This window comes from Takifugu flavidus, chromosome 4, assembly GCF_003711565.1.
Source record: "Takifugu flavidus isolate HTHZ2018 chromosome 4, ASM371156v2, whole genome shotgun sequence".
In the NCBI taxonomy this organism is placed as follows: Eukaryota; Metazoa; Chordata; class Actinopteri; order Tetraodontiformes; family Tetraodontidae; genus Takifugu; species Takifugu flavidus.
The window spans coordinates 13300769-13325485 of NC_079523.1; the positions used below are offsets into that span (position 1 = coordinate 13300769).

General features: G+C 43.5%; 1 protein-coding gene across 3 annotated transcripts; it reads right to left on the bottom strand.

Annotated features, from left to right (window-relative positions):
* Window positions 1-250: 250 nt before the first annotated feature.
* On the bottom strand, window positions 251-14694 carry LOC130524928 (protein kinase C and casein kinase substrate in neurons protein 1-like). 3 transcript variants are annotated; one of them, XM_057031501.1, is made up of 11 exons: window positions 14526-14683; window positions 11900-12020; window positions 10183-10308; window positions 5812-5968; window positions 5505-5740; window positions 5259-5414; window positions 4944-5119; window positions 4744-4864; window positions 4304-4428; window positions 3904-4064; window positions 251-2903 (listed from the first exon to the last, which is right to left on the bottom strand). In XM_057031501.1, the coding sequence occupies exons 3-11, from the start codon at window positions 10252-10254 to the stop codon at window positions 2794-2796; spliced, it is 1314 nt and encodes a 437-aa protein (XP_056887481.1). In that variant the 5' UTR covers window positions 10255-10308; window positions 11900-12020; window positions 14526-14683; the 3' UTR covers window positions 251-2793. The 3 variants fall into 3 exon arrangements, with proteins under 3 accessions (XP_056887481.1, XP_056887480.1, XP_056887482.1); XM_057031500.1 differs by lacking the exon at window positions 11900-12020 and having other exon boundaries at window positions 14526-14694; XM_057031502.1 differs by lacking the exon at window positions 11900-12020 and having other exon boundaries at window positions 14504-14683.
* Window positions 14695-24717: the final 10023 nt, after the last annotated feature.

Here is a 24717-nt window from a genome sequence, read left to right on the forward strand (position 1 = left end):
GACCTTGCAAAGTTTATTCACTATGCTAGACAGCATTAAAAGGGGGAAACAATGAGAGGAAAAGTTAAGTCCTAGTAGAGTCTTATCCTCATTGGGGCTTCAGCAGGAAGTACCTGTCAATGAGGCGCCTGCATTGGTTCACTCTCAGGTGAACAAGACCAGGCAACAGTGCTAGATACCGCAACCCAAACACTGATAAGTATATAAGTAGACAAATTTATGCTTCTATAGACATGTGCTACAGATGGGATGGTTGAGCTCATCTTTTTATTTCTTTTCTCTGTATTCTATTCAGTTTTGGCAGGATTTGATTCAGAAATTCCAAACATGCAGATATAAATTTTTCAGTACTGCAACATTGTAGTTTGTAATATAATGATGCACAAATTGCCTGTGCTACATGCAATTGATCTGTCATTTGTCATATTTCATTTAGAACACAGAAGCTTACTGCTTAATCATTCTCAAGTGTCCTCCTTAATGTCTGATTTTAATTCACACAAAACCCTGAAGGAAAACCGAAGATTTACAATGAAACTCATGTCTCATGTTAACTAAAAGGCCTCTTGTCCAGGGTCCAGTATTCAATTCATTTGAGGTGCATGTGTGTTCTTGCATTTGCTAGTACCACAATATACATTCTACTAGCAAACTGAGAACATTATTGAGAAGTGAGCAACTGGTCCTCATAATCCTAAGGGAATGTGTGGTTTTAAAGTTGAGGTTAATTGAGATTTGAGAGAATTGATCCTGCAGTACTTGCTAAGAAAACAGTGAGCTGAGCGGGGGCTTGTGCTGCTCTCTTGTGGCCAAATCTGTTACAAGGTTTAAGTGCACCTCATTTAGACTACCGGTACATCTTTCTATATAAATATGATAAGGATTATAAGAAGGGAAAAAAGAACTTCCATACCCTCACTTTACTATGCAGACAGTCGTGGTTTCATTTAAATTATTTGCACTGATGTGCCAGAAGATACATTGTTTTAAAATGATTATCTATCTAGTACCTTTTGGCTTTTATGGCATTTCTTACAATGAAAATATCTTTGGATTTATGGATTTGTTTACTGTTTTATTACCCTTCTGATGATACTTTATTTTTACTTATTTTGATACCTGGGCATTAGTGGGATTTCCTTGATATCATCTTTAGATGACATGCATGTCAGGCCTAAGATATTCTGTATCAATTCTTTGTTGATTTCAGTATGATTCTTGGATTTTAAATGAAATATTACTTTCAGAAAATGCAACATTGGTTCGTAGAAATATGGAAGAAAATTACTCTGCCTAAAAACTGAACTTCTTTGCTCCAGCTGAAAATGTAGCACTCTCATCAATATTTCAGAGGCAGATATCCTGCCTGCTTAATTATGCAGCATTTGTTGCGGCTTTCTCTATCTGTGCAGGACAACAGTAATCAGGGTGTCCAATTTCACCAATGCGCATGGTAACCATGAATAAAAGACCTCTGTATCATGCACAGCGCTGCCACAGGCGCTCCCACTATCTCTGTGCATTCAAGCTCAATAGATACGTTTTTGTGCTGACAAATCTGTGAAATGGCCCTGCTACTACAGTATACGTTCACCAATAATATATCAATATGGCTGAAATGAATTTGGATCCCTTGTGATCACTTTGATCACCATGCACATGAATACAGAAAAAAGGGGGGGGGGCATCTGATCATAGCTAAAATGAAATAGTTATCTGGCAAGGTTTTTTCTAGGGTTTTTTCTAATATATACAGTTTTACTGTATATATTAGGTTTTCAATTAAATAAAAACAAGGAAGCTAGCGCAACACACCTGTTGGATACAAAAGATTTCCATCTCAACTGCTTCTCTGAACTAAATATCAGATTGCCACCAGCACTTGGTTAGTTTAGCACATCCTTTTCCAGAGAGATGTAACATATTAGCAAATTTGAACAGTACTGATATGTTACATCGCTCATTACATTACATAGGATTCAAACAAAATATTATCAGTATGTTACATCTCGCTTGAAAAACATTAGCAAACTTGAGCCGTGCTGTGGGTTCTAGTTCTTTAGCTTTACTAAGCCATCTGCTTTATATGTGTGTGTGTGTGGGGGGGCATCTTTCACTTGAAAAAATACACAAATTTTACACTTAAAGAAATATAGTTTTGCAATTTTGCAAATAAATGCTAAGGAACTGTTTAAATTTCAGTTCTTTTTTAATACACCTGCTAAACCCATATAAAACACCAGAAGCTACGACTACATACATGTTGTAAAGTGCATGAATGTAGGGTAACTCCCGAATGAATTTATTTCCTGTAAAAACAGAGCGGTATTTACGTAAAGAATCAATCTAAAAAGCACCTTTCTTAAAAGAATTCTATTTACTAAACATGTATTTCACTAAAAATGTACTGTCCACAAGCCCAAGAGGGAAGAGCGGTAGAAGATGGATGGATGGATGGATGGATGGATGGATGGATGGATGGATGGATGGATGGATGGATGGATGGATGGATGGATGGATGGAAAACAATGTATTTGAGGAAAAATGTTTTAAAAAAGATTCAATTGTACATGAAACTTTAAATACATAGCTCAGTCGCCATGCATAACTTTTCAGAACATCATAATATTGATATAAGCCAGAGTATCTGAAGATGATCTGTTGAATTTCCTCATCTCCCAGATGAGTGATGATGAAAGATTGTCCCGGCAGAAGGAAGGGGAAGATTTGCATTTTTATCTCAAGATGTTATTGTCGCTGCGTTGTTCAGTCCGATGAGACAAGCAGGAAAGTTTAGATCAGCTCCACGTAATTGGCTGGGTAAAGACCTAGCTTACCATTGTCTAGACGACCTTTACACCAGCCCTGTTCATCCTCATCCTCCAGCTTGGTCAGTTCATCTCCTTTACAGGTCAAAGGAAAAACACAAACACAAATCAGTATATTAGAGGGTCGATGTCAATAAAAACATTAAAGAACTTTAAATACAATATTGAATTTCTTCTTTGTCCTAATTTTATGCCTCATGTGCAGTTCAATTCATTCTTGCATCCTCCAAATTCCCTCCTCATTTAGTCAGACCCAAATTTACAAAAAAAATAGTAGAATGTAGACAGATCCACAAATCACTAGTGCACTAATATTCATGGAACATGCTGACAATTAGCTTTGGAGAAAAATTAAATGATTCCGTAAATATGAACTATCCAATCCTGCATGGTTGCAGTGCTGTTTCATTTTTATCTCAAATTGTTATTTGATTATTAATTGTTAATTGTTAGTCTCAGAAATCACAGGGGTCGTAAACATCAGAAGGCATCTAGCGGCACAGTCAACACAAAGCAAACCACATACAGACAATCATGTGAGATGGTTGGGGCAGTGGGGGTTGATGTACCTGCAGATATTGTTGTTTAGTATCAGACTAGAAAGCAGGATAGTATCAAAATTTTCTAACAACTCAAGAGATATATTCTGGAAAATGGCCACAGTATGGACACAAGAAAAAAACCCTAATGTGACTAGATGACAAGGAGACGAGAAATTCAGAAGGAATGAACAAAGACCAGCATTTACGTTGGAGAATCCAATCAAATGTGGTAAAAACTAAGCCTGCAGAAAGGCTTCCAGGCTGATGCAGTTGAGATGTTCTTAATAGACAGGTAGGTAAGTTTAGCTCAGCTATCTTAGCAAGGTTAGCGTAGCACAGATGACTTTTGATTTCAATACACGTTCATGACAGTCACGGAAACATTGGGTGAGTAGCAAGCTTGGTCTGTGTGTTTGGTTTCTAAGAAGAATTCATAGTTGACAGATGCAACACAGATGCAACACACTACAGCTGTGGGAAAAGCATTTTATGACCTTCCAGTGATGCAAGTGGTGGACAGGTCTCCCTCTCACCTGCTCTGAAGCTGAGTTCATCCTGCTCCTGGCCTTCATAGTGGTAGAGTGCCCTGACTCTCACGCCTCTGTGCACGTCTTCATTGAAGGGGTTAAAACCTCCATTCGTGTCTTCGTGTGCATAGGCTGTGTATGTCTGGTTCTGCTCATAACTGCTGATGCTGCAAAATGCGTTTTGCGCAGAAGAAATGTTTCATGTGCTGAGAGCATCATTGCCAATGTGAATAACTATTTCTCCTATTGCCACTCCTTATTGTACAACAATATCATCTCAAAGAAATACAACAATTGTAATTACCATATATACTGTATGAAAAATAACAATCACAACAGTTTGCAATCGATACAAACACAAAAAGCTGTGCGCCGTACGTTTAAATTCATCAGTGTTCAGCTTCACCTTTTTTGGTCTCCACTTGGACAGTGACCAACTGCTGACATCACGTTAGTAAGCATGACTCCATCACTGCCCTTCTTTGACCTTTCTTTCTTTGAGATGCTGTGAGTGAGGTCGGGGTTATATTCCTGAAATAAAATATGTTATGTTTTGTACAACTCTTCATAGAGGACTGTTTGGTTAATAATGTGGAGCGCATTCACTCTGCAAAATGCTGAGCTGACTAAACGGGAAATATTATAAACATAAGCATATTAATAAAACTTTTGACTGCAGAACCTTTTTTTTTTACTCAGATCACAAGAACTTAATCCAGATTAGCAGAAACACACACCCATAACACACAACATACAGTTTTTGTCAAAGCTTAGTTAGAGAGCAGATGAAAATCTATTTTCTGCATTTATTGAGTCTGGAGTGATCAAGCTATGTAATTTTTCTACCTCAAAGTGTGGCCAGTTCATGTGCATGCCAGGGCCGTGGATGTTGAAGAACCACTTCAAATCTTCCTGTGGGCTGGCTGATGTGACTGTAGATTCGAGCTCTCTGTAGACAGTTGTCAAACTGTGAGAAAACAATAAGCTGTTAATGTCGGTGCATTAAACTGCCTGATGAGTCTTGTTCTTCTAAGTGTTCCTGAAACCTTTGATCCTCTGTTAGATTGAGGTGGTGTTTCACATCCAACAGCACCTCCCTAAAGAAATGCAGCCTCTTCTCTTCAAACTGCTGGCACTGGTCGAACACCTGCTCCATGTTCTCATTGTAGGGTTGAGTGCACTTGTTCAGCTCGTCCAGGACCTTCACATACTTTTCTTTGGCCTAAGTTGTAAGATAATATTTTATAATCAGCTAACAGTTAGCAGTGCTACACTAGCATGTCTGATGACTCACAAGCACATTCAATCCTGAAGAGTTAGCTCTACATCTTGTCATGTTGGGCAGGAAATAGCATTCTTACCTTCTCACTCTCCTGTTTACATTTGTCTAATTTGTCGTTGAGTTTTTTCTGCTGGTCAGCCGTCACAGAGGCTTCTTCCTTACTGTTGGCTTCTCTGACAGATGCCACCTTCTCATCCTTGCAGGCCATGTGGTAGGACTTCTTGGCAGCCTCGAGCTATAGAAAGAGTACCATTTAGTACAACATATCTGCTGTGTGGTACTTGGCCTAATTATCAGTATAGGGCATAAAGGCACCCTCTCTTACCTCTTTCATCTTTTTAGCCCAGGGTTTTTGGGCTTTCTTGAAACCCTCGTCTGCCTCTCTGGTTTCTTTGAATCCTCCCATCATTTGTTTGTGATATGTCTCTTTTTGCCAGTTCTTCACTTTTTCAAAGTCCTCATTCATCAGGCAGTTTTTTACATCCTGGTGGAGCTCACTCACCTTTTCGGCCTCTGTCATTAGTGCCAGCCATGCTCGCTCGACAGTACCGTACTGAGGCCCTGGTGCGACAATGAAATATACAAAATATGTTGATGATAAATGGCTTTATGTGAAGGTCTAACATCATTACCTTTGTCTATCAACTGTCTCCATCGTTTGGACCATTCAGATAGCTGCTGTGAGTAGGATTTTTCAATTTTGGCCCGTTCCTGGATGCAGCTCATCAGGTCATTGCAGAGCCGATGACCATCGTCAATCCTTTTCACTGTATGTTTGTAATTGCCGATCTGAAAAAAAAGATTTGGTGATTATTGGAATAGTAGTTACCCTTGGTCAAATATTGATGCTGATTTAGGTGTGATAGGAGAGATACTTTTTCCTCATCTATAATAAAGGTCCCCTATTGTGATCGGTTGTCAGGAACCAAGCTAGCTGAATTGCTGTCCCAGTGGTAAAAGAAAAAATTATCTGATTATACTGATAATCTAGATCACGGGTGATCTACCAGTCGATTGCCAATTGGTAGATCACATGACAATAAAAAAAATAGATGTTAGCCTATCATCCATCCCGTCACTTGATTGATATACAGGGCAGCCAGTCAGATGACATCATCTGACATCCAACAGCACCTGAGGAAGAAGCACGCTGAAGTTCTAAGCAGCATAATTCCCAGCCACGATACCAAACCTAAACAGCCTGCTAACCTCCGCAGAGCTGCACTACCGCATCCTCCTAAAAGATCAACACCAGCTGTGGGGTTGGAGCCTCAGCCAACAAAGAGTTTGTCTGGTGGAAACCCGCGCCACTCGGCTTGGAACAAGGGCCCACCACGTAACCTCCATAAAGGCTCAGCACCTGGACGGAAAAAGCCTCAGTCATCCTGATTTAGGATTGACTCCTTGACTTATGCAACAGGGAGACACTGCTGCCCCTCATCTGTTTCCGCTGAAAAGGCCGCGCCTTCATTTTGTTCGGACAACAAGTCCCAAGAGGCACTCCGTTTTCCTCATACAGTCTCCAAAGCACAGCGTTTCAGATCACACAAATGCCCCAATAAAGGTGCCCATTTTTCACTGTGTGAATGTTCCAAATGTGCAATTAAGTTCAATACAGGTTCAATTATCGTCCCAAAAAAATATGAATCATGAACATCAGGGTGGACTGGTAATGCCGTTTCCCACCGGCACACCAGGGGGCAACAGTCCCTCGCCTACAGTTCTGCAGGTCAGTCAGCTGGCCATTCATCTCCTTCGGTGGTGCGCATGCACAGTCTCACCTTGTGTAGAGAGGACCATTGCCACAGGCTACCATTTACAGTTCAAAGTTCAGCCCCCTCTTTTCCACAGTGTTGTATATAGAGTTGTGGGGAACGAGACGGCAACAATATTGAGGGAAGGAATGAACAACTTGTTGAACAAAGGAGCGATACGAGTTGTTCCAGTTTCAGACACAAACAAAGGCTGGTACAGCTGCTATTTCGTTGTTCTGAAGAAAGGGGGAGGACTCCGTCCTATTCTCGATCTTCGAGTGCTAAACAGATTCCTACGCACTTACAGATTCAAGATGCTAACACTAAGACAGCTGCTGAACGCTATAAGCCCAGGAGATTGGTTCACAACGTTCAATCTCACAGACGCTTACTTTCACATAGTGATACACTCATACCACAGGCAGTTTCTGAGGTTTGCATTCGAAGGCACAGCCTACGAATACTTTGTTCTGTCGTTCGGTCTATCGCTTGCTCCCTGCACCTTCACCAAATGTGTTGAGGCAGCGTTGGCTCCACTTTGACAAACAAGGTGTTTGCATATTAGCCTATCTGATCGATTGGGCTTTAGTTGCGAGCTCCGAGGAGCAGGCGGATGTGCAGCTGTAACAAACACTGACGCACATCCGAGCACTGGGGTTTTCAGTAAATCTTCAGAAAGGTTTGATGATCCCCAGTCAACAGTTTTCCTTCCTCGGGTTGGAAATATGCTCCCTCTCAGGTCGGGCACATCTGTCGGAGCACAGGGTGGCGGTGTTTCACCGCTGTCTCTCTCAATTTCAGTTGGGACGCAGACTGCATTTCCGAATGGTTTTACAGCTGACAGGCATGATGGCATCAGTGATCGCAGTGGTACCACTCGGGCTGTTAAAGATGTGAGCATTTCATCGCTGGACGCTATCTCACCGGATTTGTGTTCCACGTCACCTCCAAATGAAACTGGTGATAATCCCATCTTGCATGATGACTCTCCTCCCGTGGAGGGATCCCGGTCTGTTACGCCTAGGATCTCCCATAGGGAGAGTGTCTTTTCGCGAAGTGGTGTCCACCCTTGAAAGGGTGGGGGGCACTATGCGACGGAGCAGCAGTGAGAGGGTTGTGGACTGCGGTGCAATGCAGGCATCACATCAACTATTTGGAACTGTTGGCAACCTTTTTGGCTCTGAAATATTTCCATCCTGTTCTTACAGGCTATCATGTTCTGATCAGGACAGACGATATGACAGTGTTTTCTTGCATAAACAGACAGGGAGGGACTCGTTCTCTTCCCCTCTTGAACCTGTCTCACTCTCTGTTGCTGTGGTGCAATGCTCGGTTCCAGCGTCTCAGAGCTATGCATGTTCCGGGTCACTTGAACCTGGGACCTTCTCTCCAGAGGCAGTCCTCTAGTGAGAGAATGGAGGCTCCACCCATCTGTGGTGGCACAGATTTGGAGCCCTTTTGGCAGGGCAGAGGTGGATCTGTTTGCCTCCAGGACAAACACCCACCTCCCACCTGTTCTTTTCAATGATGGACCTCAGCACACCTATGCCCCCTCACTCTGCTTTATGCCTTTCCCCCCTGTAGAAATTATTTTGCCGGTGCTGGAGAGAGTACGCCAGCAGGGGTCTGCCTGATCCTGGTGGCCCCTTGCTGGCCGGCAAAATCATGGTATGCGGAGATAATCAGTTTACTGGCATCCAGACCCTGGCAACTTCCTCTCCACAGGGACCTCCTTTCCCAGACAGGGGGGGCGATTCTTTATCCACAACCGGAACTGTGGCGGCTGCATGCCTACCTGTTGAAAGGTCCAACTTGTTAGCTACTGGTTTACCCCCTAATGTGATGGCAACAATTGAGAGTGCAAGGGCATCATCTACTAGAGGCCTTCATGCCTCCAAATGGCAGGCATTTGAGAAGTGGTGCCAGGACCAAAATATTCTCTCATCTCAGTGTTCCATTGTGAATGTGTTAACATTCCTTCAAGAACTATTGGATAAGGGTCTTTCCTTTTCTACAATTAAGGTTTATTTGGCAGCAATTTCTGCCTGTCATGCCGGGTTTAATGGGGTCACGCCAGGTGCTCACCCTCTGACCATGCAATTCTTAAAGGGAGTCCCCAGGTTAAGACCTGTAATTAAGCCCAGCGTTCCCTCATGGAATTTGCCGTTGGTGCTAAAGGCTCTTTGTGATTCCCCTTTTGAGCCTGTTGAGTCCTTTGATATGACGTTTCTTTCTCTTAAGACTGCACTTCTTCTCGCTCTGACTTCGGCGAAGTGAGTGGGTGATCTTCATGCTTTGTTGGTTCATCCCTCATGAACCCAGTTCACTCTGGATGGTTATAAGGTTACATTGCATCCCAGTGCAGCTTATCTACCTAACATTATCTCGTCTATTAATTCTATGGCATTTGAATCTTTGAGTTTCTCTGCATTTGCTTCTGAGGAGCAGAGGAGGTTGCACTCCTTATGCCCTGTGCGTACATTATGCACATATATGGACTGCACCCAAGGTGGGCGTTTATGTGACCAATTGTTTGTTTGTTATGCTCATCCGGCTAAGGGCAAAGCACTGTCTAAACAGAGGCTTTCCCGCTGGATTGTGGAGGCTATCTCCCTGGCGTATAACAGCATGGGTCTTCCTTTGCCTCTGGGTGTGAGAGCTCATTCAACCAGAGGCATGGCGACCACATGGGCTTTGTTTAAAGGAGTAACTTTGAGTGACAAAGTTAGTGGCTCTGCGGCCAGGTCATCACTGCACACTTTTGTACGGTTTTATCGTTTGGACGTGACAACCCCTTCGATGGCTCACTCTGTCCTCTCTGCTGGGTCAACGATACACTAGCGTGTTGAGGTTTTGTCTCTTGTTTGGTAGCTGCTCTGTGGGGCGTGTATACATGTCTCATACAAATGTGTTTTACCGAGTGAATCGACTGAAAGGGAACGAAATGTTATGGTTATAAATTCTGTTCCCTGAAGGATAGGAATGAGGTACAACACTAGGTTGCCCCACTGTGCAGCCAGGCTCGGTGATGAGTGGCTATCGAACTGAGAAATGAACGTGGCGGTGGGAATTTATATGTGAGGGCAGACCTCACATACGTCACCACGGGTCATTTGCCTTAAAAGGCGTGAATAGAGGTTTCTTCAGCAGGCCATGTGAGGGCGTGATATCCCGTACAAATGAGTTGTACCTCGTTCCTCTCCTTCAAGGGACAGAAATTATAGCCATAACATTTCGGTTTTATCTTACCTCCCAGAAACTGTTTGAAGTTTCCTCCTGGCTCCCGGTTTCATCAAAAATTCCAGACATGATACCAGACATGTCACTATGGTCTCAGGCTGTGGTGCTCAACAGGAAAGTAATGTTCCTTACCCACTGTGAAAAAAGAAGAGTGCAAAAGTCTTCAATCAAACAGAACTGGAGCTGATAATCACGCAAATTAGCTGAAATTATGTTAATTTAAAAAATCAACAAAGATCAATCAGTACACTCTTAGCATTATTTATATTATTGTTCTATCAACAAAGATTAGCATTAATATCATCTGTTTGTCATAAATTATGGTTCTTTTACTTTAAGAGATACCTCTAATTTCAAATGATTTAAATTAAACCAATAACATCCTTAAAAGATAGAATAATCAAGACATAAATAAAATACCTCTTGTGCATAATAGAAATAATCTATTCAAAGCTGAAACATTAAACATAAGTAAAAAGTCTCAATAGAGTCTTGTGGGGAAAAAACGGATTGATTATGGGATATATGATAGAAACTGCTTGGTTATACAGGCACAGTTTTTACGCAAATGAGATGGATGCAGACAACAAAAAACACACCATAAAGGGTAACAGAGACAATGCCAAATGATGACACAAGGAAGAGGAGATGAGAGGAAATGCTAACAGATATGTTATGGACTCAATTTAGTCATTTTGTCTTTTGGGGAGAGATGACAATAACATTTTTCTAATGTGAAAGTAATATGAAGCTATGCCTAGCAGTGTATTGGCTATTCTTAGCACAAACACTTCAAATAAAAAGAAAGAAAAACTGAAAGAAAACTAGATCTTCAGAAACTGAACCACAAGTTGCACCATAATGCTTTCTATGTTTTTGGTTTTTGTGTTTTTCAGGGTCATAAAAGTCATCATTTATTCTTTTTAAAATCACACTGCATCCTTCTAATAAATCACAAAAATGTGATAAACAGAAAGGGTTTTCGTGGGAAAAAAAGTAAAAGCACAAGCTATAGATTAACAAATGAAATAGAGAAGAGAAAACTAAACAACAGAAAAGGAAGGAGCAATGCAAATGTTTGATAGGAGGTTGGGGGAGGGTGAGACAGAAATGGGTATTTGGGTCAAATGTGAATCAATGGTTGAAACATCGCTTTAACAATAAAGAGTAAAGGGGAATGAAAGAGGGTAGAGAGAAGAGTAGATTCAGAAATCCAAGGAAAACACACTGGTCAAACAGTTTTTTAAGCGAAACAAGTGTAATGAGCGGTTGTGGTATGGAGCCTGGGAGGTGGGTGTTTATCACGCTTGGTTAATCCATTAGCTGCATGTTGAGAAGGGGCTTTTGTCCAGGACAGCCATTTACTTAGTTCACAGAAAAGAAGATTGCAAGGCAGAAAGAACACAACTTCACTGCTATCTCAGGTTTGCTTTCAGATCAAGACCCATCAGTAAAGTTTAAAAAGAAGATAAATTGGACTGTGTTGAAACACAAAGAATGCCTACCAAACACTGAATTATCTTCTTAAATCAGGGAAACCTGTAGTCACAGTTAAAGATATTTATAAGTGCAACACTACAAAGCAATAAAATGAATAAATCAGGACTCCCCATCTCTCTGAGACAAGAGCACAACCCAGGCAGCTTAAAAAAAACAGTAGCTCAAGCAACAAAGACTATGACTACACCCAGGGAGACCCCCCCCTGCCATAGTTATAAAAGCTTACCGCCAGTCCTCCATTAGCAGCTGCTAAAACTGCAGCTAAAGACACATGGACTCCTCCAGCAGTTACCTCCTTTCATCTCACCTCCTTGGCTCTCCTCCTTTTATTCCTACAGCTGTTATGACTGATCGGGCATCAGCGGGAGAGTGGGGGGAATCAACGTCAAATCTATGAAGTGAGATCTTCCTGCCCAGAACAATGTGTGTTACCGCGTGTTTGTGTGTGTATGTGCGCGCTCACGTGTGTGTGTGTGTGTGCGTGTGTGTGTGTGTGGAGGGGGATGATGTGTGTCAATGAATGAGATATAATCAAGTGCTGACATTGAGGTGGAAAAGAAAAGGGCTGCAGATATTTTTAGCGATCTGGTCTTAGTGAAAAAACAGAGTTGAACACAAACATTATTTTATACATTAATGTCTAAATGACATAAAATATATTCTACAGAATCTCAGTCATAGGTAGGGCTAAACATTTCTGGACCATCACCATTCTCTCCTCACTGGTTTTACCATATTTTAAGTACCAAGCTGAGGTCTGGCACAATACATATACATTAAATAAATGCCGTAACCATTGACAATTCTGTAAAAAAGAGCAATTAGGTTAATTCTTAAAGGTGCTTACAGGAACTATACAAATCCTTTAAAATATTTACAAACTTTTTCAGCAAAGAGAATCTTGTGATCTGCGGGGCAAACATCATTTAAAACATCTGCGTAATCTCGCCTAGTTTAAAAAATATTCAGCATTTCAGCAGTTAAAGTGTGGAACAGCCTGTGTGAGGACGTGAAGCAGCGTTAAAGCATAAGACAGCTTTAATGGAGAAGGGGTAAGCTTATGCCTCCCACGCCTTTTAAACGTGGTATATTTTTGTTTTCTCTATCCACATGTCCAAATGCAAGCCTTAAATTCAAATTCAAGTCAATGTTAAAGTTTTTTCTACTTTGTGGATTATATTTTAAATCATATTCAACATAGATTAACTGAATCTTACACCTGTTGTGTATTTGGTTGAACAATATTTTTTTGTATTATATTCTATAGGAATTATGATGTGTGATTGACAGTCAACATTTGAACTGTGACTGATTGGATCAGACTGTTCCAAGAACAGAGTTTCAGATTAGATCCAATTTGGAAAGGATAGGAAATAAAAACAGAAAAATGCAGGTCTGTTTACTTAATTTCAGAAGTGTAATGTAAAACACTGCATACATTATCCACTTCAGTGTCACAGCTGCGGACAATCATGCCCGTGAGTCACTTCGCCCCGCACACCTGTTGTGCATCTGGACACTAATGAGCCCCTTTCTTAATCCGGCACGCCTGCTCCCTACCAGATCGTTATTCGTGTTCCAATGACTTTCCAGCGTATTCCTGTTTGCCTGCCTGCCCGGTTCCGACCTTGCCTGCTCCCCGGTAAACCCTGTCTGCCTTCTGCCCGATCTCGACCTTGCCTGTCCCCGACTATTCTATTCTGCTCGTTCCCCGGTGAATCTTGTCTGTTGTCTGTGTCTGACAATAAAGCAGTGTTCAGCCAAACTCCTGTGTCGCATTTGGGTTCTCATCTGGTTCGTGACACTTCAGAAACAATATATAATATCAAACTGAGTGTTGAGATGACCTTGACACAGGTATTCACAAGCTACTGTGAATCTGTACCCATAAGGTCAGTTCTGTTGTCATCCCACTTGTAAAATGATTAATAATTACACAAGTTGTGTAATACATAGCTGCAGAACAAATGTTCAGCCAGATATTAACTAACTATTGGGTTTCCAGCATTTGTCAGACTAAACTGATCACTGTTGTGACAAGATGGGCATGATGAAACAACAGAAAAGAGCAGACAGACAAATGTGTCCTCCACTGACATACTGTACAGGTATTTTTAGAGATACAGCGATATCTTGCTCATCAGATTCCGGATTTATATATAGAACTGCACTCATGAATAATTCAAAACGTCATGTCAACCGATAACCAAATGGAGTCAAGTGAAGATGCTGCTTAGGGCTAACATAATTATGTCACATGATCAGTGAGAAGAGTTGCTTTTAAAAAAGCCCCCATTACTGGTGAATCCTGATAACTCCAATTTTAACGTCACACAATCAGTCTGAACAACTGTGGTACTGAAAGCCACTCTTGATTCAAAAGGTCACAATATTACATCCTTTTCACAGAACTAAACTTTCTATGTGTCTTCCACCTGTTTAATAATTCACTTTGGATTCCAGTCAGATATTGTGTACTGCTCCTTGGAATGTCGGAAGTCCTGCATTGACGCTTGGTTTTACGATGTTATTACTTTTACAGTTTGTGACATCTAGCCTGAATAATTTTCTACTTGTGTCCCTTTCAATGCTGACAATGAATCTAAACTTGAAAAAATTATGAACTCAGTTCAATGTGCAAGTCGGTAGAGTCCGTAGCACTTTATCAGATAAGAAATCAGGTCAAGGCCCATTGGCACACAATTTGACTTTAGTGAAGTAACATCTATTGTAGAAAACCCTCATTCAGTTAAGGAAACTCAAGTATAAAACACAAATACTCAAGTGGCTAAACTGAACTCCTAAAATAGGTATTCAGAAGGGTCATTACATATGAGAGCAGTTTACTGAACCTGATGTGTTCTCTACAGCAGCTCAGTCCTCGGCAGCATCACTCCAAGTAATTTCTGGCAGCTTTCAAGGGAGTTGAAACCTGAACTGCCCAGTTTAAGGGTATCACAGTTCACCTGCGACTGTGACACATCCCACAGCCTCTGGCTGCAAATGCACATATGCCTGAGCTCTGGTGGAGCCCTGTGAGGACACATTAGTACATTAATAATTAGCTAGCACTCGAGGAGGGTGGAGACTAAGGACTCTCCTTTGTCACACACTCTGTTGGAAGGTGCCATGTGGTCATATCCAGACAGATAGAAGGATGAACTCATTGCACAGACAGGGATTGATGATAACGTTGCCCTTTCACTACGCTGTGCTAATTATTGTATTAGCAAATAGGTGGCTCAGGTGATGGGACAGTGAAGCGAGTCCCGAGCAACTCCAAGTAATTCCCTGATTAAACGATTCCTTAAACTTCCACACGCACTTGTGTTGGTGCAATGCTGATAAATCATCAGTCTTTAAGCTGCATCTCTACTGGTATTGGCACAGAAAAATCAGATCATTAATACAGATGTTCAAACATAGTTCAACTTTCCAAATGAAATTAAAACAGTCAAGATAAACAAGCTGCAAAAGGAAATAAACATAACTGGTCATTACAGGATTCCGGCGTACAACTACCCCACAGTTCAACTACAATCTCAACAGTAAAAGAGCTTAAAACACTATCTAAACTAAAGAGCTAATTGTTGTTAGTTAATTGTTAATCAGTCACCACTTACGAAATATGGAACTCAAAATCCCTTTTTAAGAGCTACGAAAGCTACATACAAACAAAAGTGTCTTCTGCTTGAACACAGATAAAAAACAGGGACGTTCTCTGGCAAATAATGTGAAAAATAGTGTCATCTCAACCTCCCACACCACACATCTCTAAATGATTGCATAACACAGCATGGTCTGCTATGTAATAGCAAGGATGGCCTTTTCATTATTACAGTAACACCTAAAGGTACGAAGATACAGTTGGCCTCCCTGGTTTTGGTTCCTATGCAGCACCAGTTGGAGTGAAATGATGGCTGGTTTCAGTCATTATCGGTGTGCATTGATGTTGCTGGGAAGTGTAAGTGAGGTTTCTGATGAGAAACTTCATCCCAAATGAGACCCTCACCAATTACATGGTTACACTTTGATTTCACAGCTGATATTTACATATTTATAAATTAAAAAAAATAAAAGACGTTTGAGATTAAGAGTGAAAAATCACTCAACAGCTGACAAATTTAGTGTTGTAAATTTAAAATGTAAAGCTGTTGTAAATTTTTGCTACATGGTGCAAAAGCAGTTATAAAATTCAATGATACAAACTATCCCGTTCAACTTACGATATAAAATCCTTTTTGAGTAGGGACTGGAATGCACTCAGATTTGCAGGATTCAGGATGGGGGATTAATTCGGATGGACCCTTCAGTAATAAGACTTCAGTTATTTTTAAGCTGGCAAATGTGACAGAGGTATCTACTCACGCCTCTCAGCTCTTGAATAAATGTCTGGTGTTTTGTATTTCGATAGTTGCTGACTGACAAAAGTTAATTTATACAAGTAGCAGAGGGCATATATAATGCTGTTTGTTGCTTTATATCAAAGTCATTTAGTGTTCTGTCAAAGCTACCGCCAATGACCTCTTTGATCCTATGATCAAGTATATAGGCCTATATCAAACCTTCCTTTTATCTCTAAAATTCTTGAGAAGGTGGTGGTGACTCAGTTACTGGAGCACCTGCAGAGGAACAGCCTGTTTGAGATCTTTCAGTCAGGCTTTAGAGCTCACCACAAACAGCACTTATTAAAGTTACTAATTATCTTCTTAGAGCTTCAGATCATAGACTGGTTTCTCTGCTGGTTCTGCTGGACTTCAGTGCTTCTTTTGATACGGTTGATCACAGCATCCTGTTTCAGAGACTGGACCATATGATTGGGATTAAAGGGACATCACTAGACCGTTTTAGATCATATTTATCAGATAGATACCAGTTTGCTCATGTCCATTGCGTTGCCTCTTCATACAGTAGGGTTAACCATGGAGTTCCACAAGGTTCTGTACTTGGACCAATCCCTTTCACCTTGTACATGCTTCCCTTAGGAAATATTATTAAGCAGCATGGAATAAATTTTCATTATGCTGATGACACTCAACTATATTTATCCATGAAACCAGAGGAGACAGAGCAGTTAGTGAAGCTTCAGACCTGTCTTAAAGAAATAAAGTTTTGGATGTCCTCAAATTTCCTTCTCCTTAACTCTGGAAAAACAGAGGCCATAGTGTTTGGTCCTGAGCCTCTCAGGAATAGATTAGATCACATTATCAAGCTAGCATCTAGTCTCTGTGAGGAATCTTGGAGTAACTTTTGAAGAAAATTTGTCCTCTAACTCACACATTAAAATGCTGCAGCTAGAGTTCTGGCAGATACTGACAAAAGAGATCACATAACTCCTGTACTGGAATCTCTTCATTGGTTGCCCATTAAGTATAGAATAATTTTTAAAACTCTTCGTCTGACCTACAAGGTCCTCAGAGGTCTAGCCCCCCCCCCCACCCGCTGTGGAACCAGCTCCCTGTCCAGGTACAGGAGGCTGACTCCATCTCTACTTTTAATATTAGACTTAAAACCTACCTCTTTGAAAAAGCTTATTATAACTAATTCTGTAGTTCCAGTTATTATCCTAGATAGACAAATTAGCATACTTAGAGGGTCTTCTAATTATTAGGTTAACATCTTAGTTATGCTGCTATAGGCCGAGGCTGCCGGGTCCAGAAACATGATCACCTGACAGGCCTCTGTCACTCTGCTGGGTCATGGCTGCCTCTCCTCTCCTCTCTCCTCTCCTCTCCTCTCCTCTCCTCTCCTCTCCTCTCCTCTCCTCTCCTCTCCTCTCAGCTAAAATCAGTGATGTTATTTCTTGTGTAGTTTTTTCTGCTCCCCCCCGTATCCATCTACAGGTATCGCCGCCTTCATAGCTGTATGCTGACCTACTGACCTCCGACCCTGCTGACCCATTTAATTCTACCGGCAGTTCATTATAATTAATATAATTAATGTATTTCATGATCTCTGCCTAGTCTCTTCTACCTGTCCTCACCCTTCTCCTACCTCTCTAACCAGCCATCCATCAGCAGGAGGGTCCCCCTTTATGAGCCTGGTCCTGCTCAAGGTTTCTTCCTGTTAAAGGGGATTTTTTCCTTGCCACTGTGGCTTGTTGGGGGTCATGCCCTGGGATTCTGTAAAGCACCTAGAAACAATTTTGATTGTAGCAGATGTTGTATAAATAAAGATTGATTTATTGGTTGATGTCTTGTGTTTGAACTTGCTTTGAAGACAGGCATGATAATAAATCACGCCTTTCATACAATTTCTAGCATACAAACAGTAGCAGTTCACGGAGTAAAATTACAATGTCCGGTAGATTTGTTGTCTTTAAGCTATGTGTGCACCATGTAAGACATTTACATCATAAACTTGGAAATCTAAAACTTTTGGAAGAGATAGTATTGTTGATATTATTGCATAATAATATGTAGTCTAAGTGATCAGAACCATGGACAGAACTCAGAGCTTCTGGCCAGAAATGAGCAGCACAGACCTGACCCACATGCAGGTGAACTACAGTAACAAACAAACGAGATGTGGGTCTGGAGGAAGTCAGGCTCTCCCAGGGACACTAATAAAGCAAGGAGACTTCCCTCTGCCACTGTCACCACAGTTTGCTCCTGTTGCCGCACCGAAACAATTCAATAAACCTAGAAACAGCAAAAATGAATGATTTTAGAAAGTGGCTGCATGTGGGTATTGTTTAGTTTATGTGGGTGTTGTTGAGGTCAACATAGTTTCACACAAAATGGAATGTTTTGTTATTGTGAGGGGTTCTAACAATTACTAGTCTTCATGATAATCCACTTTTAGCTCACCGTACATTAAACGCGATACAAACATATGAAAAAGTGTCAGTCCACCAAAAATCTAAGCTAATTTGTTAGCAGCGAAACTTATCTTCATGGTGAGTTGTAATGCAAAAAAAAAAGAATAACTCACCAAAGCATTTTTATTCCTCTTATTTTGGTACTTTAAAAATGTAATCGGGATCTCTACATAAAGGGTACGCTCCCGTTCATTGTTAGCGGTTGAAAATGGAAAGTTAAGAGAACTCTCGTGAACAAACGCATTTCCGGTTATTTATTCAAAATGAAGGAAGAATTGCACTATTGCCTAAAATAAAATATTTTACAAGCCCCAGGCCTGGGGGGGGGTACGTTGGTGAGCGCCTGGTGGCCGGACCTCTGCCCATGGAGTCCGGCCGGGCACAGCCCGAAGAGGCAACATGGGACCCCCTTCCCCTGGGCTCACCACCTGCAGGAGGGGCCAAGGGGGTCGGGTGCATTGTGTGTTGGGTGGTGGCCGAAGGCAGAGACCTTTGCAGTCTGATCCTAGGCTGCAGAAACTTGCTCTAGGGACGTGGAATTTCACCTCTCTGATGGGAAAGATGCCTGAGCTGAGAAGTTCTGCCTAGATATAGTCGCTCTCACCTCGACGCATAGCAAGGGCTCTGGAACCAGTCTTCTCGAGAGGGGTTGGACTCTCTACCACTCTGGAGTTGCCAATGGTGAGAGGCGACGGGCAGGGGTGGCAATCCTTGTTGCTCGCCGGCTCAGTGCCTGTATATTGGAGTTTACCCAGGTGGATGAGAGGGTTGCCTCCCTTCGCCTTCGGGTGGGGGGACGGATCCTGACTGTTGCTTGTGCCTATGGCCCAAACAGCAGTTCAGCGTATCAACCCTTTTTGGAGTCCTTAGAGGGAGTGGTGGAGAGTGCTCCTTCTGGGGGTTCCCTCGTCCACCTGGCTGACTTCAATTCTCACGTTGGCAGCGACAGTGTGACCTGGAGAGGTGTGATTGGGAAGAACGGCCCTCCTGATCTGAACCCAAGTGGTGTTCTGTTGTTGGACTTCTGTGTTCGTCTCAGATTGTCCATAACAAAAACCTTGTTCAGACATAAAGGCGACCACATGTGCACTTGGCACCAGTACCCCTTAGGCCGCAGATCGATGATCGACTTTGTGGTCAAGTCATCGGATTTGCAGCCACATGTTCTGGACACCCGGGTGAAGAGAGGGGCAGAGCTGTCAACTGATCACCACCTGGTGGTGAATCGGCTCCAGTGGTGGGGAAGGATGCCAGACAGACCCGGCAGGCCCAAATGTATTGTGAGGGTCTGCTGGAAATGCCTGACAGAGTCTCCTGTCAGAAGGAGCTTCAACTCACACCTCCGGGAGAGCTTTGACCATGTCCCGGGGGAGATTGAGTCTGAATGGACCATGTTCCGTGCCTCCATTGTTGAGGCGGCTGATTGGTGCTGCGGCCGCAAGGTGGTTGCTCCCTGTCGTGGCGGCAATGCCCAAACCAGACTGAAGAAGGAGTCATTTCGAGCCTTACTGGCCTGTGGGAATCCTGAGGCAGCAGATAGGTACCGGCAGGAAAAGCGGAGTGCAGCTATGGCGGTTGCCAAGGTAAAGACCCGGGCATAGGAAGAGTTTGGTGAGGCCATGGAGAACGACTTCCGGACAGCTTCGAAAAGGTTCTGGACCACCATCCTGCATCTGAGGAAGGGGAAGCAGTGCACTGTCAACACTGTGTATGCAAGCACTATGTGCTGCTGACCTCAACTCGGGATGTTGTGGATCGGTGGAAGGAATACTTCGAAGACCTCCTTAATCCCACCAACGCGCCTCCCAGTGAGGAAGCAGGACCTGGGGACAGGCTCTCATATCTCCGGGGCTGAAGTTGCCGAGGTAGTCAAAAAACTCCTCAGTGGCAAGGCCCCGGGGGTGGATGAGATCTGCCCGGAGTTCCTTAAGGCTCTGGATGTTGTAGGGCTGTCGTGGTTGACACGACTCTGCAACATCGCGTGGACATCGGGGGCGGTGCCACTGGATTGGCAGACCAGGGTGGTAGTCCCTCTTTTTAAGAAGGGGGGCCGAAGGGTGTGTTCCAACTATAGGGGGATCACACTCTTCAGCCTCCCTGGTAAGGTATATTAAGGGGTACTGGAGAGGAGGGTCCGCCGGATAGTCGAACCTCAGATTCAGGAGGAGTAATGTCGGTTTCGTCCTGGGCGTGGAATAGTTGACCAGCTCTACACCCTCAGCAGGGTCTTCGAGGGTGCATGGGAGTTTGCCCAACCAGTCCACATGTGTTTTGTGGACTTCCAGAAGGCATTCGACCGTGTCCCTCGGGGGGTCCTGTGGGGGGTCCTCCGAGAGTATGGCTGATATGGCCCTCTGCTCCCTGTACGATCGGTGTCAGAGTTTGGTCTGCATTGCTGGCAGTAAGTCGAACTTCCAGTGAGGGTTGGTCTCCGTCAAATCAAATCAAATCAATCAAATCAAATCAAATCAAATCAAATCAAATCAATCTTTATTTATATAGCGTCTTATACAATCAAAATTGTTTCAAGCCACTTTCCAGAATCCCAGGGCCTAACCCCAGACAAGCAACAGTAGCAAGGAAAAACTCCCCTTTAACAGGAAGAAACCTTGAGCAGGACCAGGCTCATGTAGGGGGACCCTCCTGCTGATGGCCAGCTGGGTAGAGAGGAGAGGAGAGGAGAGGAGAAAGAGAAGGAGGGGGAAGAGGAGAGGAGAGGAGAAGGAGAAGGAGGGGGAGAGGAGAGGAGAGGAGAGGAGAGGGCTGCCCTTTGTCACCGATTCTGTTCATAACTTTTATGGACAGAATTTCTAGGTGCAGTCATGGTGTTGAGGGGGTCCGGTTTGGTGACCTCAGGATCAGGTCTCTGCTCTTTGCAGATGATGTGGTCCTGTTGGCGTCATCAGCTCGTGACCTCCAACGATCGCTGGATCGGTTCGCCGCCGAGTGTGAAGCAGCTGGGATGAGAATCAGCACCTCCAAATCCGAGGCCAGGGTTCTCAGCCGGAAAAAGGTGGAGTGCCTTCTCCGGGTCAAGGAGGAGATCCTGCCCCAAGTGGGGAAGATTCAGATTCAGGTCCTTTATTGTCCCACAGGGTGAAATTTACAGTGCAACACGGGAGGCTGACTCTATCGCTACATTTAAGATCAGACTTAAAACCTACCTCTTTGAAAAAGCTTATTGTTGTTAATTCTGGAGTTCCAGTTACTATCATAGATAGACAAATTATCATACTTAGGGGGTCGCCTAATCGTTAGGTCACATCTTAGCTATGCTGTTATAGGCCAAGGCTGCCGGGGTCCGGAAACATGATCACCTGACAGGCCTCTGTCACCCCACTGGGTCATGGTTTCCTCTCTCCTTTCCTCTCCTCTCCTCTCCTCCTCTCCTCTCCTCTCCTCTCCTCTCCTCTCCTCTCCTCCTCATCAAGTAGACTAGTGATGCTATTTCTTGTGTAGTTTTTCAGCCCCCCTCCCCGTATTCATTTGCAGGTATCGCCGCCTTCAGAGCTGCATGATGACCTCCGGCCCCGCTGACCCGTTGTATAGTGTATTTTTGTGTGTGTTTCTGTGCTCTGTGCCTCTCCTCTCCTCTCTCCTCTCCTCTCCTCTCCTTCTCCTTCTCTTCTCCTCTCCTCTCCTCTCCTCTCCTCTCCTCTCCTCTCCTTCTCCTTCTCCTCTCCTTCTCCTTCTCCTTCTCCTTCTCTTCTCCTCTCCTCTCCTCTCCTCTCCTCTCCTCTCCTCTCCACCCAGCCGGCCATCAGCAGGAGGGTCCCCATACATGAGCCTGGTCCTGCTCAAGGTTTCTTCCTGTTAAAGGGGAGTTTTTCCTTGCCACTGTTGCCTGTCTGGGGTTAGGCCCTGGGATTCTGGAAAACGCCTTGAAACAATTTTGATTGTATAAGATGCCATATAAATAAAGATTGATTTGATTGATTTGAACAACAGCAAGAGCATGCAGAGAAAAATAAGATAAAATCGAATCGAATAGAATTTGGAGCATACAGAGAGGATGTACTGTATATTTACAATAATCCAGGTAAATGGATACTCGGCCCCTATATACCTGTACATAGTACAGAGGGTGAATGCAATATACATATCAGAATATATAATATTCAGATTGTGCTAGCGGGCGTTATTTTTATTGTGCAGTCTGACGGCAGCCGGCAGGAAAGATCTGCGATACCTCTCCTTCACACAGCGAGGGTGGAGCAGCCGCTCACTGAAGGAGCTGCCCAGTGCTGTCAGGGTGTCCTGTAGGGGGTGGGACGTGTTGTTCAGCATGGATGACAGCTTAGCCATCATCCTCCCGTTTCCCACCACCTGCACCGAGTCCAGGGGACATCCCAGGACAGAGCTGGCCCTCCTTACCAGTCTGTCCATCCTCTTCCTGTTCCTGTCCGTGATGCTACTGGACCAGCAGACAATCCCATAGAAGATGGCTGATCCCACCACAGAGTCATAGAAAGTCCTCAGGAGTGGTCCCTGCACTCCAAAAGACCTCAGCCTCCTGAGCAGGAAAAGTGTGCTATTGCCCTTCTTGACAAGGGCATCTGTGTTGTGTGTCCAGTCCAGGTTATTGTTTAAGTGAACACCCAGGCACTTGTGGGACTCCACCACGTCAACATCTGTTCCCAGGATGTTCACCAGTGCAGGCGGGGGGTTGATACGCCTGCGGAAATCCACCACCAGCTCCTTGGTTTTGCCAGCGTTGATCTGGAGGTTGTTCCGCAGGCTCCATTCCACAAAGTCCTGAATAAGTTCCCTTTACTCCGTATCGGAGCAGGTGGGCAAGGATGAGTCTCTCCAGCGAAGGTCAAGTACCTCGGGGTCTTGAGTAAGGGAAGAATGGAGCACGAGATTGAAAGGCGGATTGGTGCGGCATCAGCAGTAATGCGGACTCTGCACCGGTCCGTTGTGGTGAAGAGAGAGCTTGACCAAAAGGCGAAGCTCTCGATTTGCCGGTCGATCTTCGTTCCTACTCTCACCTATGTTCATGAGCTTCGGGTAATGACCGCAAGGACAAGATCATGGGTACAATTGGCCGAAATGATCTTCCTCCTTAGGGTGGCTGGGCTCTCCCTTAGAAATGGGGTGAGAAGCTCTGCCATCCGGGAGGAGCTCGGAGTAGAGCTGCTGCTCCAACGCGTTGAGAGGAACCAGATGAGGTGGCTTGGGCATTTAGTCAGGATGCCCCCTGGACGCCTCCCTGGTGAGGTGTTCAGGGCATGTCCCTCCGGTAAGAGGCCCCCGGGAAGACCCAGGACACGTTGGAGAGACTATGTATCTCAACTGGTGACCTAAAACATGAGAAAAACAAATGAGGCAAAAACAGTTTTGAATTTTACTTGCAAGGAGAACGAAGAGATGTGCTCAGTTACAGATCTCCAACACGTTCTGAGGCACAACTTCTGCCATCCTTCTTTTATTGAAAATAGGAGGTCCCTAGTTACATAGAATTCAAATGTGCCTAAAGGGAGGGGGAAAACACAAGATAGCAGGTCCCATACAAAGCAAAAGACTGTAAATCATAATGGTGAAAATACGTATATGTAGGTCTTCACTGATTTGATTAGCTTAGCTCACATACAGCACATTCTTCCATATCAGACAGATTAAAAGAACACCTTCTGTGTCATGCCCTGCAGCTCTATCTCCAGTCAATGTCACTTCTCCACAGCAGCTGCATTTCTGTCGCCCTTGACCAGAGTAGTTCGAGTTGACATATCAAGCATCATGAACATTAAGCATTAGCAAATAATAAGAAACATTAAGTAATGAGAAACAATATAACAAAAATAAAGAATATAACAAGGTAAAAGCAAATAAGAGATAACTTTAATATAGTGGATCTAACAACTGGTCTGGGAACGCCTGGGGATCCCCCTGGACGAGCTGGAAGAAGTACCTGGGGAGAGGGAAGTCTGGGCCTCTCTGCTTAGGCTGCTGCCCCTGCGACCCAAACCCGGAGAAGCGGTAGAGGATGGATGGATTTCACAAGACACATTGATCGTTTTAGAGATAAACTGAGTAAAACAATATATAGAGAGAAATGGGGACAAAGATTAGTGGGTTTTTTTTCCAAACAAAAACACAAAACGTAAAATTGTCACATCCAAAGCAAAATATCAGAGTTCATTTAAGACTATTTCTTTAAAAAAAATATTAGATACATAAAACTTAGAGAATGTCATAGCAGATGTGTGGTGGTTGCATAACCA